Source organism: Vespula pensylvanica, chromosome 1, assembly GCF_014466175.1.
Source record: "Vespula pensylvanica isolate Volc-1 chromosome 1, ASM1446617v1, whole genome shotgun sequence".
NCBI lineage: Eukaryota > Metazoa > Arthropoda > Insecta > Hymenoptera > Vespidae > Vespula > Vespula pensylvanica.
In genome coordinates this window covers 2,930,585-2,947,856 of record NC_057685.1, presented here as the reverse complement: position 1 = coordinate 2,947,856, position 17,272 = coordinate 2,930,585, and the positions used below count along the sequence as shown (strand labels likewise).

General features: G+C 33.0%; 2 protein-coding genes and 1 long non-coding RNA gene across 13 annotated transcripts in view; 1 reads left to right on the top strand and 2 right to left on the bottom strand.

The window, feature by feature from the left end:
- The window catches only part of LOC122633528 (afadin), a 48,256-nt gene extending 35,536 nt beyond the window's left edge, over positions 1-12,720 (top strand). For 5 of the 11 annotated variants that reach the window (XM_043821508.1, XM_043821527.1, XM_043821502.1 and 2 more), the window contains 10 exons: positions 267-2,996; positions 3,999-4,097; positions 4,590-4,728; positions 4,823-5,059; positions 5,179-6,042; positions 6,133-6,262; positions 6,324-7,224; positions 7,318-7,580; positions 8,484-8,596; positions 8,683-12,720. In XM_043821508.1, coding sequence (XP_043677443.1) covers positions 267-2,996; positions 3,999-4,097; positions 4,590-4,728; positions 4,823-5,059; positions 5,179-6,042; positions 6,133-6,262; positions 6,324-7,224; positions 7,318-7,580; positions 8,484-8,596; positions 8,683-8,905 — 5,699 coding nt within the window. In that variant the 3' untranslated portion in view covers positions 8,906-12,720. Of the gene's footprint in view, positions 1-266; positions 2,997-3,998; positions 4,098-4,589; positions 4,729-4,822; positions 5,060-5,178; positions 6,043-6,132; positions 6,263-6,323; positions 7,225-7,317; positions 7,581-8,053; positions 8,067-8,483; positions 8,597-8,682 lie in introns of all 11 variants that reach the window. The other 6 variants (XR_006328138.1, XM_043821557.1, XM_043821517.1 and 3 more) reach the window with 6 other exon arrangements.
- Positions 12,480-13,089, bottom strand: LOC122633576. Its single transcript, XR_006328146.1, has 2 exons — positions 12,876-13,089; positions 12,480-12,769 (listed from the first exon to the last, which is right to left on the bottom strand). It is a non-coding gene; the product is annotated as an uncharacterized LOC122633576 (long non-coding RNA).
- Positions 13,090-13,271: 182 nt separating this feature from the next.
- Positions 13,272-17,063, bottom strand: LOC122633573 (uncharacterized protein MAL13P1.304-like). The gene is made up of 3 exons (XM_043821597.1): positions 16,176-17,063; positions 15,910-16,100; positions 13,272-15,844 (listed from the first exon to the last, which is right to left on the bottom strand). Exons 1-3 carry the CDS (start codon positions 16,236-16,238, stop codon positions 13,312-13,314), a joined length of 2,787 nt encoding a protein of 928 aa, XP_043677532.1. The 5' UTR covers positions 16,239-17,063; the 3' UTR covers positions 13,272-13,311.
- Between the last annotated feature and the right edge of the window lie 209 nt (positions 17,064-17,272).

The following is a 17,272-nucleotide window of genomic DNA, read 5'->3' as shown; positions in this document are numbered from 1 at the left end:
ATCTACTGATTAACTCGAAGGGAACGGTGCGTCCAAACAACTGCGTCGTACGATCTATGATTTAATGTAATAAAATAAACTTAATTAAACATCCTCTTTATATATATATATATATATATATATATATATATATATATATATATATATATATATAGATATCAAATATCCGCACTAAAATGTAAAAAAAGACAAAAAAAATCAACAATCGCTTTGCTTATATACTCAAAAGCTTGACTAACGCTTAACTAACCTATTGTTTGGAGCAGCACATAAGGCCAGGCCAAAGTCAGAACACATAAAAACCCCCGCTAGACCTTCGGAAGTGTCCGTGCCACCATCTACGTCACACTCGATGGGCAATCTCTTGTCCGTACCATTGCAGGGTGCTCCTCCTCAAGAACATTACGTTGGCTGGGACGTAGAACAATCCACATTACCAGGTGCGACCGCTTCACAACTTCCCAAAACGAACTTGTACCTTAACGAATACGAGCGTTGTTCTCTGAGTCCTTCGCCCTCTTATCCATTAACGCAGAATCCGCATCAATGGCGTAATAATTTCGTCAAGACGCGATCGGCATCCGTTTATCCGGTCAGAGATATGGCCGACAGGTTTAACGAAGAACGAATGCCACCGGGAAATTGGCATAATTTATCAACGATTCCTATAATCCAAGAATCGGAAGGAATACAATTGTCAATACCTTGTAATTTTCGAAGACAGTGTCCTCACGAAATCAAAAATAATTTCGAGTTCCCCATTGATGCTATCGTACCAGCAACTTGTGAACATCGAGATGAGAGTATGTCCGGGTTAACTTTTAAACAAATTGATAAGAACGAAGATCATACGATTCAGGATCATTGGACTTGTCCATTTCATGGAGATAATTACGTGAAAAGAAGAGTCGATGAGACTCCTAATGCGTCTTCGTCGTCGATTCCATTCGGTGAGGAATGTTTCGATTCTATTCCTTACATAGATCAGATTGATGACAATTATCCTGATGCTTACGAGGAATCTGAAGATAACGAGGAACGTAAGGATCGAAAGGAGGAGCATAGCGTTTTGTCCGGTGATATTTCGCAAGACGAGCCAATAAATAATAAAAAATCTTGTAAGAATTTATTTTCTTTCTCCGGCGAATGTAAAGCTACTGATCATACCCATGAAATAGGGGCACGAGTAGAAATATCTGGCATCATATCGAAAGAAGAATGCACGGTTTGTCAATGTTCCTTAAAATCAAGAAAAAGTATCGAAAGTCAAACGAGCCAGGTCGATGATTCCCCGAAACTTAGCTTATCGTCGAAGAAATTATCGTCCAACGAAATCGATAGTAACAGCGATAACGACGATGAGAATTATTCCAACGTATTTACCGATACGACGGATCAAAACGACGAACAGGAATTGAGTACCTCTGAATTAATTACGAAGGACGACGAAATTGTAACGCCCGAATTAATTCTTGATTTGAGTGGAATGAACGACGACGCGGTTTCCAGCGACACGTCGAGCACTGGCAAATTTTGGAAATCACCTGACGAAGTACGTTTAGGTTGCGGAAGGGTAGCGACCTTGGCTAAACATTTCTCAGCGTTAGGTGACGGTGGATTGATCAAAATGAACTCTATGAAATTGAGACGGTCCAGACAATTCGCATCTGAGCCAGACATAATATCACCGAGAAGTTCAACGACCGAGGTACGAGAATCTGCGAACTGTAAAATGTTCAAATCGGAACCTGACTTGTGTTACGAGGACAAGAGTACTCAAGTGTCGCCTGAAAGAAAATATAGCGTTTATATGGACGACGTCAATATGATTAGGGAAGATGCGAACAATGATGGAAGTGTCACGATTAAAGGTAAAAAAAAAAAACTCTCTATAGCAGAGCAACAACATATAATAGAACAAATTAAAGAATTTTCTAATCTGGACAATGCCGATGCACCTTTGTGTTTACCCCAAGAAAATCAAATAGCCGATTCCGTAGATAATTCAGAGGCATCCTGTTCTAAATCGTTTAATAATAAATCGATAATTAGTGGTACTGAATCGGATATGGAGACGTCGAAAAAATCTCGAAAGTCGTCGTCGTCGTCGTCGTCGTCGTCGTCGGCATCGTCGAACGCTGAATCTTTAAATAACAATTCATCTAAGAAAGAAGAAATGAAACGTAAAAAACATGGAGTTTGCAAGCTAGGAAGATGTTGTTCTCTCAAAGAATTATCATCCTCGGATGGAATGAAACACGATGGAATTAATTTGAGTCCAGCTCTTAAAAAATATTTCCTTTTCCCAGCGCGTTCTAACAGAGTAGTTTCAGCACCAGATATCTCGAAGAAAGCTACCGCTATGCTCTATCTACGTTTAATAAAACATCATCACGATAATGACGGCAATTTTACGGTTCACGGTACCTTATCAATTGGAAAGAAGGAAGAAGAAAAAAAAGGGGGATCTATAGGAAGCCCGAATGATCTCAATTCTAATTCGTCTCTTTCACGATCGTCGAAGTTATCGTTCAGTTGGGAAAATTTGCAAAGTGAGAAGAGCGATGTTCGTTCGAAAAAATGTCAAACGCCGTTATTAAATGGACGACGATTGTCGAAGAGTCAAGAGATCATTCATAAAAACAATATCTCTCAAGATGACTATAATCAAATGTCGAAAAAATTTAATCAATGTCGTCGTAGTCGTTCGACTACGTGCGGTACTACGTCTTTTCAAAAAAAAAGATCTAAAGATGATCTTCGTGTCGTCGGTGATACTACAACGACGATAGACATCGAAGGTAATTTGTATCTTAGTCGAACGTGCAAAACAAAATCTAAATCGGCACGTTCTATTGCCCATAATTGCTTTAATATCGTCGAAAAATCAAAAAGTGACCCGGACATCTCGCGATCTAAATCAACGTCCAGATCGTCAAGAAAGGAGAAACGAGATATTCACGTATTTCCATCGTTGGAAATCGGTTCCGCTTCGCGTAAGCAGGCACAAATTACATCGTTCATAGGATTTATGTTGTCTTCCGTTTCGATACAGTTATTGCACTTTCCTCCCCTTGGTTTTACGTTAAAGAACTACAGATTGCTTTTTATGATTAATTTCTTCTTTCTTTTAATCTCTGAAAACGATACACCAAACTCGTATAACTTATCCCGTTCCTTCCATTTTTTCTTTTTTTTTTTTTTTATAAATATATATTATTTACATATTTTTGTTAACATTTTTAATTATTCCAGGTTTTATATATTGAATTTATGAATTTATTTTGATTAATATTATTCGTCGTCCAGCAATAATAAAAAATGCGTTCGCTTTTTTCATAGTGCATCTGCATTCTGTCTTGTATATTGCATAAGACATGCATCGTACGTTCTGAAGACACTTGCATGAAAATTAAAGAAATTAGAATCTCTTCTACTCACTGTTTAGGATTAGTATAATTATAATTATAATCGTTTGAGCCTTTTGTGTGATGCTACGAAACGTTTACATATCGTTTGCATCGAATGCTTTTATCTAAAACCATTTTCCATTTACTAACGAGTCATGCTCATATATATATATATATATACATATATACATATATATATGTATATATGTATATGCATACGTGTATATATGTATATACTTATGTATGTATAATATAACAGTAAAACGTCCTGACGTGAAGCATATCATACTTATTTCATTTTATAAATAATAACATTTGTAAGATGGTACGGTATGACATGTAACAACAAGGATAAACACAACGATACAATTAAAGAAAAAGAAATGATACGCTCTTTCTGTAACTATAGTTTTCTATATGGGCAAAGAAAATGAAAAAGAATAAAAAAAGAACAAATATGTTTTAGTCGCATGTATAGATGCATGTAACAAGTTTACGTTAATAATATCATGCGCTACGAGCAAAATGTGCTATGCTGTTGTGTTAATTCGTAATAATGTTTTGTTTGTGCATCTTGTGCTATCGCAGGGCCTCGCCGCATGAGCGAACGTGATCTTTCATCTAGACTTGGACGTGAAACGATTCCCCAACAAATTCATAGCAGCAAGTCCGTCCCAGCTTTGCACAGTAAGTAATCCCTGACGTGGTTCTACAGAAGGATTGTTCAAAATTTCTCTTTCATAAATTATTCGAAATTGTATTAACGAAAGATTAAAGATCTATTCGTTCGATTCTAGCAAATTTATTCGAAAATCTAAACGTTGGGAGAGGATCGTTGTCGATTATTTTTATTCGCTTTGCAAATTTGCTTACTCTTGGTTCAACGATCAATGCTTTTTGTTCTTTTGAGATAGAACCAACTCAGGAAAATGTGTCTTGATCATTTGCATAATCGCTCTGAATCATACACTTGGCTTTTTATCTCTACACTATTTCATACTGCTTATCACAATTACATGTTAAAGCATCGGACCACATAGAGACAAGTCTTATCAAATCATTTATATTAATAAAAACGAAGATGAAAAGATTTCGGTCGGTTGTAATAAAATACGAATATTACTTTTCACTCGTTGATACATTTTTATTCTGAGATTAATTCATAAGATTGTGATGTAGATATGGGTGCCGAAGGGAAACAACAACATGAAATATTCAACCCGGGTTATAGCAGAGCATCGTCGAGTAATAGCGTTACACCACCGGTTCAACCATCACCGATGCCTGCAATGAACGGAGCTTCTTGCCTACGCTCTAGGTAAAATGATCTTGATGAATTTTCTTTGATACTTTTGTCGTGACATAAATATAGATATATGTGTACACGTGAAATTGTTCTTTTTTTTTCCTAGATCGAGCCATAACTTGCACGATCCAACGAGAATTGGGGCATTACCACCGACTGGTTTGGTTAGCAGGCAACAATCCTCGCCAAACTTAAATCCGAATCAACCTCATGGATCTTTCCAAAATAATTTACAAAATAACGAGGCCGAAAGATTCTATCAGAATTTGAGCGTTTATAGAAATCAGGATTCTACAGGGAAACAACAGCAGCCAAGTTTATCGCAGCAACACATGGAGGAGAGGTATAAACTCCGATAACTTTTCTCATCTGGCTTTTGGATTAATAATTCTAATCCATTGAAGACGTACGGTGCCCTTGAAATCATCGACAAATTCGATGCCTCATATCAGCTTATTTTAGGAATACTTTACACACGCAACGAAGCTCAAGAGGATCGCAAAACTCTTTGAATCGGCCGCCTGCGCAAGAATTGAATCAGGGAAGAGATAGACCGATATCTGCTCATATTCCTCAAACTCAACAACAAGGTTATTCCGGTAATCAGATGCAACATCAAAACGTAGTTCCTCCTAGATCGCAATCCTCGCGAGATATAATACGTCAGGAAGCTAAGCTTCAAGAAATGCAGGAAGAAGTTAGAAGACGCGAATTACGTGGTGGTGCACCGATGATCAATCAGTATAGACCAAATACATATAACATGAGACCGGCAAATGCTAATCAAACAGCTGGTATTGTACCTGCTCGTGCTCTTGTTTCAAGACCATTAGGTTCTACACCTAATTTAGCAACAACCTCAGCAACGAGACAACAAATGGGAGCAACGTATGGTCATCCTGATGTTGCTGCTGCTTATTCTCAATATGGTCAATGTAACAAACATCCGACTGCTGGTATAAATCAATACGGACTAGCGTCCAAAGGAAAGACAGAACCATCTCGTCATGTACCAACTATTGAATCTGGAAAGGAATCTCTCGCAGTTCAAGATTCTACTAGATCCCATTATGATCATAATCGTCAATATATGACTTCCCAGAATGGATCACATTATACTCATGGACCATCTGATCTACGAAACGATCAGTATTCAAATGACAATACTACTGTGATTCAAGATAACGTCGAAGGAAATTCTTTTAGTACTACTGAAGTTCCACCAGCAAGACCTGCTCTTCCTGAAGATGGGTATAGGGAAAGTCCACCACCACCACCACCCAATACGTTAACTCATCCGTTGTATAATAATCAAGCAGATTCGAGGTATTTTACTATTTAATGTTATTTATTTAGCCGATGCGAAAGAAACCTTATTTAAAATATATAACAATATTCGATGTAACAATATTTTAGGTATACAGCAAGTATGCAAGACCCACCGAGAGGTGGTTATTATCCAGCAAGTGGAACAGGGACGATGCAACAACCTCGACAATATCAATATAGTGCCAGTAATCCTTGGCAACGTGAAGAACGTGAAAAGGTATGTTGAAGAATTTTTTTTTATAAAAATATCACATGGTTACAAAATTAAAATATTATAGGAACAAGCTCGTAGAAGAGAAGCAGCTAGACAATGGCGCGATCAACAAATTGCGGAATTAAGTGCTTTGCCTCACCGAACTCCTCAACAAGACGAACAGTTACGTGCTCTTCAATTGGAACGAGATTTCCAAAAAAGAGCAGAAGAAGCTGCCAATCAACAGGACGACGACGACGAATGTAATGACATTGATACCGAAAGTATACCACAGGCTCAAGGTTTATTGAGTGTAGCTAATTCTCAAGAAAGAACGAACACAGCAAGTCAACAACATACGTTGTCAAGAGCAAACGTAAATAATCAATCGATAAGAGGTACCCCACCTACGTCGCAAACTGTTAATAGTCCACTATCTCCGAATGCTGCTGCAAATTCGTGCTTAGTACAAAATGATAATTCCGGTTTACTGTATTTACAACAACAGCAACAACAACAGCAACAACCACAACCACAACAACAGCAACCACAACAGCATACCAATCAATCTCAAAATAATACAGTACAGTTATCTAGCTCGTCAAATTATAGTTCGTCTTTGTCTCATATTGGAAGTATTCAAAAAACGTATACAACTGCAATGTCTCAAAATAATGAAGAAAGAGAAACGCAACAACGTCGAATAGAAGAAATCAGAAGGAAAGAATTCGATGAGAATCAAAGACAAAGAGAAGAAGAAAATAGGCATCAACAACAACAACAACAACAACAGCAGCAGCAGCAACAACAACAGCAACAACAACAACAACAACAACAACAGCAGCAGCAACAACAACAACAACATATTCAGCAATTATATAAACAACAGCAACAACATATGCAACATTATAGGAATCAACAAGCATTGCATCCAAATATGCTAAGATTAGACAATTTAGTTATCAATGGACCTAACACGTCGCCGTGTAAGTAAAATGCATGTACGCGCGCACACATACACACACGTGATTGATTTTTATCTGCTTTGACTAAACAAAAAATGATTATTTTCTATATAGCTTTACAAAATGGAAATACCGATGCACCTCCACCACCAGAACGTGGATCTAGTTATGCAGTGATGTCTCAACAAAGTGCACTTAGGTCGAACAGTTCGACTTCTTCAAACATTGCCTTAACACCTCTAACATCTTCGACGATTAAAAGGGTTTCTTTTCACGATCCAAACGCAAACACTGAAACAACGCCACGCAATGTCATGTCTGGAAATTTAAATACTTCGTCCTCGATGGGCATGGTCACTATTAGAGAAGATCCTAATGTAAGATCTCTTATTTTCTAAATTAATCAAATATAAAGCCATATCTTTTATCTATAAGCAGATATACGCGAGTTTGATGGTGTTTAAATCACATTAAAAAAAAAAAAAAAAAAAAAAAAGAAGAAGAAGAAGAAAATATCATAGATTCGTTTTTACAAAAGTTAATAAAACACATAGGGTGTGAAGAAATTTGCAAACAATCGATCACTCTGATTTGACTTGGCACTAAGATATGCTTATGCACCCCAAACGAGAGATAAAAAGAGCACATAATTAAATAATATTATGACACGTAAAAATACACGTTTTTTTGGACATGAATTAATTCTATTAATTAGCTTTAGCAATATACACAAGAATATTGGAACTTGTATAGGTCCTGCTTAATATCTAAAAATTATTGTACGATATAACACAAGATATTACTCATTAAACATGCATATATATTCTCTCGTAATGCAACCCATTGGCAGATGTCAACGTAAGGTATACATACATATATAACACTATTACGCTGTGATTTGCCATAAATATATATATATATATATATATATATATATATATATCGTTTGCAGTTTTGCATGGAACACTCTTTTCAAATTATATACCAGTAATACATTCGCGCAATCATCATTTGTAAGTTAACGCTTTTAATATATTTCGATTCATTGTATATTTATCTATATCTTCGATGTTATAAATACATCTCATTCGCTGCTATTTACATGTATTGTGCATACATTTTTTATGTTTGCAATTTGGCTTGTTGATGATACGAAATTGTGCATTTGCCGAGTAATATTTGTATAGGCATTGTTGACCTTTTAATTATCCAACGAGAAATATTTGATCTATTTAAAACAACAATTTTTATCTCTCTTTCTCTCTCCATTTTGTTCTCAGAATTTTATCAACGATGCTGAAAATTTATTAGCGTCTCCAAAATCTCCGGAAGGTCCTGGCGTTCCATTTGTTAGCGCCACACCCGGTGTGATCGGTGCACAAGAAGTATACAAGTTAGTTTTGCCAAAATTCAATTTTGTCAATGTTACAAAAGATAATTTTATTATTATTATTATTATTATTTTATATTTTTTTTTAGAGATCCACGACAGAAACGTCTCGCTGAAAAACAAAAACAACAAAATTTGCAAATGGGTGCGGTACCCGAGAAGCTTAGTTTCAAAGAAAAAATGAAGATGTTTGCTATGGAAACTGGAGAGGATGGTACACCGAGGGACAAAGTGAAAATATCTCGAGCTCAGCGTGAAATTGATAACATCGGTGGTCCTCTTAGTCCTAATAACAATACTACGAAAGGCTAAGTGTAAAATAATTTCGTCCTTTTCTTATAACTATTTACGGAAGTGTATACTACATAACTTGTAGTTATGATCCAACTTCGTTGCTTGATCATGAATCATCAACTAAGAGAAGAGCCATTCTATATATCTCTTTATAAAGCTTATACATATTTAAAATGAAAACGAGGGAACATAGAAAAGAAAACAACAGTTTCATCTCGACATTTTTAGGGATGCCTTAATTCTAAAAAAAAAAAGATTATATTACAATATCGTTATCGTATTTTTCGTCTCTAATAGACACACATATACACACACACACACACACACACACATAAAAATTCTTAAATATTCAATGATTTAAGAGTTTAAAAGAAATCAAACGATAGAAATTATTATACGGAATGAACCAAAAGTTCTTGAGTGATCACGAAAATCGATTATTCTTATTCGAGAATTTTTACACAATAATCTTTTCCTTTTTCTTTTTTTTTTTTTTTTTTTTCAGATTGTTAAACTACGAACGTAGCTTTTAAAATGACAAGTCCAAATCGCAAATCTAACAAAATTTCTGCAAAGGGTAATTAATTTTTAAAATCATTTAGAAACTTTTGGTACAATCTGTATATATAAATATATATATATATGAGATAGAAGCTGATTATGTCGATGAATATATTTATCGGGATCAAGTTTTGAATGAAAATGAAATAATATTATCTATGTTGATCGTCGAGAGAATAATAGAATTTGGCAGCCATATTTTAAAGTCTTAAAACTATCCGTCGACGATAATATACTACATTCGTTATGCCGTCTCTTCGGTGGACCAACTTAATTCTAATATTTTATGAGGATATAGTATTTAAGATGTAGCTTTTGAAAATATACAGAAAGAAAACAAAAACTCATTAAAGAGTAATTCTTGGTCGGTGACATTTCAATGAACCAATCAGAATGTACCTCACATGATTGTACATAGGCTGAACATAGCCGTCCGTTGCTTCTATTGTTTGATATTTATATTTATATACATCTGTATGTATGCGTGGGTGCATGTGTTTTGTATGTGTGTTGCGTGTGTGGGTGTGTGCATGAAAAAAAGCGCGAATATCAACTTCGTCATATTATATTTCTTCTTTCTCTCTTTTTCTTCTTCTTTTTCATTAAACTACTGCATAGCAATTTTAATGTGTGAGTACTGTACAAAATACACAAAGAAAAACGCGCGTACATAGCTTTAATAAAGCAAATTATATAGGTAATCGTAATAATACTCTATATAAGAACCGAATATGCTTGTACAATATTTATATATATATATATATTTATATATATATATATATATATATATAAATATATAAATATATTTATAAGAGCCTATAAGATCACAAAGAAAGCAAGCAAAACGAAATAAGTGTTATGAAATTGTTCATGCGTTCGACGAAGGGTCGTTCACCTCTAAGTTGTAGGTGATGGCAAACAAAATACGCATCTATGGTTTTGTAATATATTGTGCAAGAGAGTTACGGAACAACACTAAAATATCTGAATACTAATCAGTAGAAATGTGAATTATATTGTCTAAAATGTAGAAATTTATAAAGAAAAAAAAAAAAAAAAAACAAATTACAAGTAACTCTTATATATATATATATACACACACACACACACACATTTGTGTACAGGCATCAAAAGTTCTTTAAACATTTTGAAAAAATCGTATAGCTTAGTATCGTAGAGAATTAATAAAGATTACAATAAGATAATCTTTATAACGTGAGAAGACAGTGTAAAGTTGTTCAACATGTCTGTGAACATTCATGAAGTCTATTGAAGTTTATTTCGTTATATTATAAATTGATCATTGTTTTATTAATCTTGTTTATATATTTATTATATATAAACGAATGTTTATTTCATTATAGTGCAGATTTATGTATCGAAAGGAATGTAAAAAATAACTTTAGTTATATTACATAAAAATAACGTAAAATATTTACGTTTCATTTAGAATGTCCACAGACTTCGAGAGATTCGATCACTGTACCGAAATATAAGGATCGTGGAAGAGTCACATTTTAATAAGAGTTTCCTGCAAACTTTAGTTTGATAAATCTTACAAAACAAAACACATAGCAATATTAGTAGTTAAAAGAAAAAAAGAAAAAAAAAAAAAGAAAAAAAAAAAAAAGAACGCGTTAATGACTGTTAATCTGGCAAGTAACGACCGGTCGAGTCGAATATACATACTTGCTGGTATATAATATTCCTTGTATTTAAACAATTATTTCTCAAAATATAAATTTCATGTATTACGTACGACGTCATATTTCTGTACGTATATGCTATGTATTCTTGTACCTTTGGAATCTTTAAAAAGGACATACAAAATCATCTCTTGTTCTCTTGTTCTGATATATAAAAAAATATCTTATATATTATTAATAATAACATTATAAAAACGTTCCTATGAAATATATATATTTCGGGACAGAACAGACAGAAGGAGGTACTTATATAAGTGTATAATATTGAAGAAAAGATATGACTCTATGAAAATATTCTTTGAACAAGACTTTAAAGGAATTATTCAACGAAATAGTTCGGCCAATTTAATCGATTACAACGATCGTGTTAGTGTTTTGAAAATAATTGTTGTACGCAATTAATGCGAAATATCGTTTGCAGTTTTCACCGAGATAGATACGACTCTTCCGGCGTTTATTTAAGTTTGCAAAAAGTATTTTTTTATGTTTATTATTATTATTATTATTATTATTATTATTATTATTATTTTTCTTTTTAGTACATTTTAGATTTTTAAAAACTGACCGTGATATGTCGTGCAGCTCATTAAGAAATTTTGTTAAAAGAAGGCAATCGAACCAACGTAATTCTATGCGTTTAGATTGTTCGGTTGTAACTTCGAAGAAAAAATAATTGAATGTGTTTGTTTAGGATCTAGGTTTCGGCCCGTATTCCGAGCGTTAGAGTGTAGAGACTTACGAAATGAAATATTTTTTGAAAATAAACAAATGCTCTAACACCGAGCAATCTGTTAGCACGCTTCGAATACGGACCTTCAGCTCTTTATACAGCCATATATCGTTAAGATAGTGATATATGTTCGTTCTCTTCGATCCTGTATTGCCCATGTGTCTTTAAATAATATACAAGTACGTGATTAGTAGAATGATTTTTACCTATATAGATAATTCACATACATTCGGTTAACTTTAGGTCAATGAAAAAAAGAATTATGTAATTTAGTTTAACACAGCAGTTAAGTTGATGTAACGATTATCACTATTCATTTTCAATTCTGAGTTTTCTTTATATTCGACTTTTTATTCCGAATAATTAATTCTATTAATAATGGGCAATGTTTTCTGACAAGTGTTTTAGGCTGGACATCTTGTTATTATTTACATAGGATTTGCAAAAGTGAAATTTCAACAAGATACTAAAAAAAAAAAAAATAACTTTAAAAAATATATTCAAGTTGTGCAACTATTTAACGAATAAAAGAAACAAATTCCCTCCTTTGCGTGCGTAAGATATACATGCACGTATAAATAGTATTTGCACTTTGTATTTTGTAATAACATTTTATTCAATTACAGTGGAGTCGTAGCGTTTGGTCTAATTATATATCGAGTTACGGTCACACACAACGATCATAAACGTTTAACTAGCATTATTACATTTTACCTACATTACTGATTGCACCTTTAGAAAACGGACTATATTTTTTAATTACTGTATTATGTCAATATATTACAGAGATGATATACTATCATTGACGAAGAAATAAACGTCATATCAGCAGGCAATATGTCCCATGTATTTACTTTTTCTTTTTCTTGAATTTCTTTTTCTCCTCTTCTTTTTTGTATTAAATAATCCAAAATACATAACATAAAAAAAAAAAATATTAGACTTATGAATTCAATTAAACATTGTTATTCAATTAAACAGACATTACTACCTTCTTTAAATTCAAATTTACGCGTAATGCATGTCGGGTAATTACTTCCAATCTTATTTTCTATTTTTCCATTGCCTGCTGATAAAGTAGATTCTCGTTTTACCAATCGTCGGTTAAGCAGATTTCTCGTTACAAACTGATAGTAAAGTTTGCTACAAATACGCTACAAACAAAATACAGTAGACATCCTTAATCGTAAATTATACATTCTTTTTTTTTTTCCTTTCAAAAGAAGAAATTTCTTGAAAAATTCGAAGAAGTTTTCTCGCTCTAAAATAAGACTTTGTTTATAAAAATTGGCCAAGAATCATACTCGGACTCGCTGTTGGCGTAAAAAACATTATAAAATCTCGAATAATTAAAAGTCTTAAAATATAAAATCAATAAGCTGTGTAATTTAAAAACAAATTATCATATAATATATATTTTATTATACTTACAGGACATCTTTATAAGAACGAGATACTTTACATGCTCGTAATTTTAAATTATTTTCAACACTGTTCTTTTCATTAACATCTGAATTAATATTATTAGGATTCATTACAACAGTCATAGATGCATTGTTATCAGTTAAATGTATATGCTTTCTACGTCGAGCAAAAATAATGACTTTAGAATTTTCGGACTCTGATCCTTCTTTTTTAGTATTTCTAGATGCTTTAACCTTGACATGCTCATTTTCATTATTATCTTCTTCATTTTCTTGAAGGTCTTTCGTCATAGCTGCAACTTCTTGATGAGCATTTACTAATGGCTCCTGTTGATCATTTAATACAGGAACTTGATTATCATGGTTATTACTTGATATATTATACTTATCTTTTGATGCATCATTTTCTTTTTCGTGTTTCTCAATAAAAACATTATCTTTAACTATATCTACATTGGAAGTATTACAAATGCTTTCTTCTTCTATTTCATCATTATATTCACAAATATTATTCTCTTGTCTAGTTGATTCAACGGAAATTTCTTTAATGGTTCTTGATATATCTTCAGGAAAATTTTGCATACTATCACAAGTGCTATCAGCTTCTTTAGCAGCCTTCTCTAATCGTACAATTTGTTTATCGCACTTAGATTTTTTTTCATTGTTAATACCATTTTTATTAATATCATTGTCTATACATATTGAAAGTGGTACAATATTGTTTGTAGATGTTACCATACAATCCTGTTTGTTTTCAATCAAAGAGATATATGGTTTTTCTGAAGTAACATTTACAGTTGTTACAGCAACAATAGTATCTTTATCTTTCTCAATCTGATCAATTTTCTTTTCTTTATATTCTATATTTTTACTATTTGTTTTCGTTAAACATATACGTGTATTCATTTCGTTAAGGGACTTCAATTCATTTTTAAATTGATCAAGAGTATCTTTATGAGTTTCTACATTAGAGATATCTTCTATTTCTTTCCTTTCACTATTTAGATTAAATTTAACGGGAGATACAATTTCGCCATCTTCCAAAATTTCTTCGATAGTATTTTCTTTAATTGATTTATCTAAAATATCATTTTTTGTTTTTGACACAGATACAACTTTCGATTCGTTTATTTCACTTTTTTTTTTCAAAAGAATATTATTACGTTCCGAGTTCTTATCATGCCTTGTTGATTTTAAATATCTCCTATCATAAGTTTTATGATTTGTTCTTTCTCTACTTTTACTTCTTTCATGTGATACAGATCTAGAGACATGTGAAACTGAATATTTGCTCCCTTTACTTATTGATAAATTATAATCTGAACTACCATATTTTTCATGAGATCTATTTCTATCTTTATTGCGTAAATCATAGGATCTTCTATCGGAAGTTACTGAACTATTTTCTTCTCTATCTTGAGAATTTCGTCTTCTGTCAAATCGGTCTTTGTAATTCCTATATCGATCATCGTGATATTTATGTTTTCTGTCATAGTATTTTGGAAGAGGTGATCTATTCCGTGTATGACTATATTTATTCTTTTCATGATATACATTACTTTCTTTGGAATAATTGTTGTAATCACTGTTGAATTTTTTATAATATTCTTTTTCTTTTCTTCTGTATGAAGTATTATTTGATCTTGTACCTTTATCATATTTGTTATCGTTCCAAGCATTCTTTTCAATATAAGAATTACTATTTTCTTCGCATTTTAATTTGTCCGTTTTTGTACTTGATATAATTCCATGATCATATTCATTAAATACATCTTCTTCCGGAAGACTATATTTATTTGTGGAAGAATTTCTTTCCGTATCTAATTTTCGTCGTTTGCTACAAGATGTATCAACATTATCCAGCCTTTTTCCAGATACTTTAGTATTTAAAGTTAGCCTTTGTTGATTCGTCATAGAAACAGCATTGTCTTCTGCAGTATTAGTATTATCAGTAAAATCACATACACTAGAAGAATTGTTCTTCAAACTCGTATCATCCACATGTGAATTCAATATACTACAGTAAGAATCATTTTCTTTATCATCGATATTAAGTTTTGTATTTTTATCATGTTCATCTTCTAATAATAGATTTGTCTTTTCCTCTTCTTCCAATAACTTCCGTTTCTTTTCTGCTTCTTCTTCCATTATCCTCTTACGCAAACGTTCGGTAAAAACAGTAGTACTGCCCATGTAAGGTACTGGTAACTTTTTAGATCGATGCCTTGTATTGTTAAATCGATTGCTATAACTTTCACAATCTGACACAATTTGATCTTCATCGGGTTGATAACAATTAACGGTACTAGAGTTCTGAAAATTTCTATCATAAGAATTGTTAGCAACTGAATTGTATTTATCGTTATTTGAATCTGAATTTGGTAATTTAGATATCGAAGTTCTTTGACTCTCAACATATTGTTGTACACGACTATATTCATATACATTTTGTACAGGCAACTGCTGTATCGATTTATCGTTACTATCCTTGACATTTTTATTGAAGTTGCCACGTCTAAACGACATATTGTCTACCCTAAAAAGCATTGTATTAAAGTTGATCAAAATATGAATTAAAATATATTTATTAAAAATACATACTGCTTTCTAAGTTCGTCTATCATTTTATCTTTTCGCGTTATTTCGGCCTTGGCTGTTTTAAGTAAAGAAGATAAGTTAACCTCTAAAGTTTCATTAATTTTTTGAAGATTTTCTAATTTTGACTTAAGTTCGCTAACTTCCTTCCTTAATTCCTCGCATTCTTTCGAAAGAGCTTCATTATTTTTAGAAGGCTAATATAACATATAAGAAACATTTAAATATTCATACATATAGAAAATATATTATCGTATTAAAAAATTCCTTACTGTCTCATCATCTTTTATATCATAACTAGGCAAGTCTTCATAAATGTCGAAATCATTATCCATTTTCTTCTATATTTGATATTTTATTATACAAATACGATATTCAATATCATTTAAATCGTACGAATACAACAATCATAACGAAACATATTTCCCACCAAAAAGAGAAATTAAAAGAATCGAGATGGGATAACAGCTGATTCAATTATATCGATCTCGTTCATAAAATTGCCGCTAAGCGGCGCACCGTCGATATGTTTCTCGCAATCACTTAAACATCGTACGATGACAATATATAAGAGTTTTGAAATGTTCTTTAAAGCGTCTAGGGCAGGGTCCGTTTGTCAGCCTTACTGATGAGTCCTTCAAACGGGCCCGGGACGAAACGTGTTTTTTCTTTACAAACTACGTGCTATCTTCTTGGCAACTTTCTTTCGAGGTTTTTTAATGGGAGTCAAAAAACTTTTCTCCCCTTACTTCGATCTTCTCCACACAATCCGTCTCTCTCTCTCTCTTTCGTTGAGATGTAATCGCCCGAGATCAAACGAAAAAAAAAAAAAAAAGAAAAGAAAAGAGAGAAAAAAATGGAGTCTGAGCTTCCACGCCTCTTAGAACTTTCTCCGACCCCCGCTTGGTCTGATAAAATCATCGGGTCTTTTATATATCGGGTCTCTCCGCTCCTTCTCTAAACCGCTCTTAGTCCCTGGTTTCGATCTCAAGCGCACATGTGGTGTCGGACTTTAAAGTCTACGCGCGCGCAAGCAAATGCTGCTCCTCTCATCTCATCGGCGCGACTTCATCTCAACTTTCATCTCTCAAAAAATATCCTGGCACCCTCTTTTCACATCACATTGGCGTGTCTAGGGCAGGGTCCCGCTCGTGTTTAAGCCCTACTGACGAGTCCTTTGAGCGGGTCCTGGGACGAAACCGTATTTTTTTCTTTTATTTTTATTGAGCGTAGTTATGTTCTATTACATCTTTTTTTTTCTTTTCGTATATACTCTAACTTAAAATAAACGTAAAAATATTTTCTGACACGATTTTATAATAATATATATACAATTTGAAACGTAAAACGAGAACAATCGTAAATAATG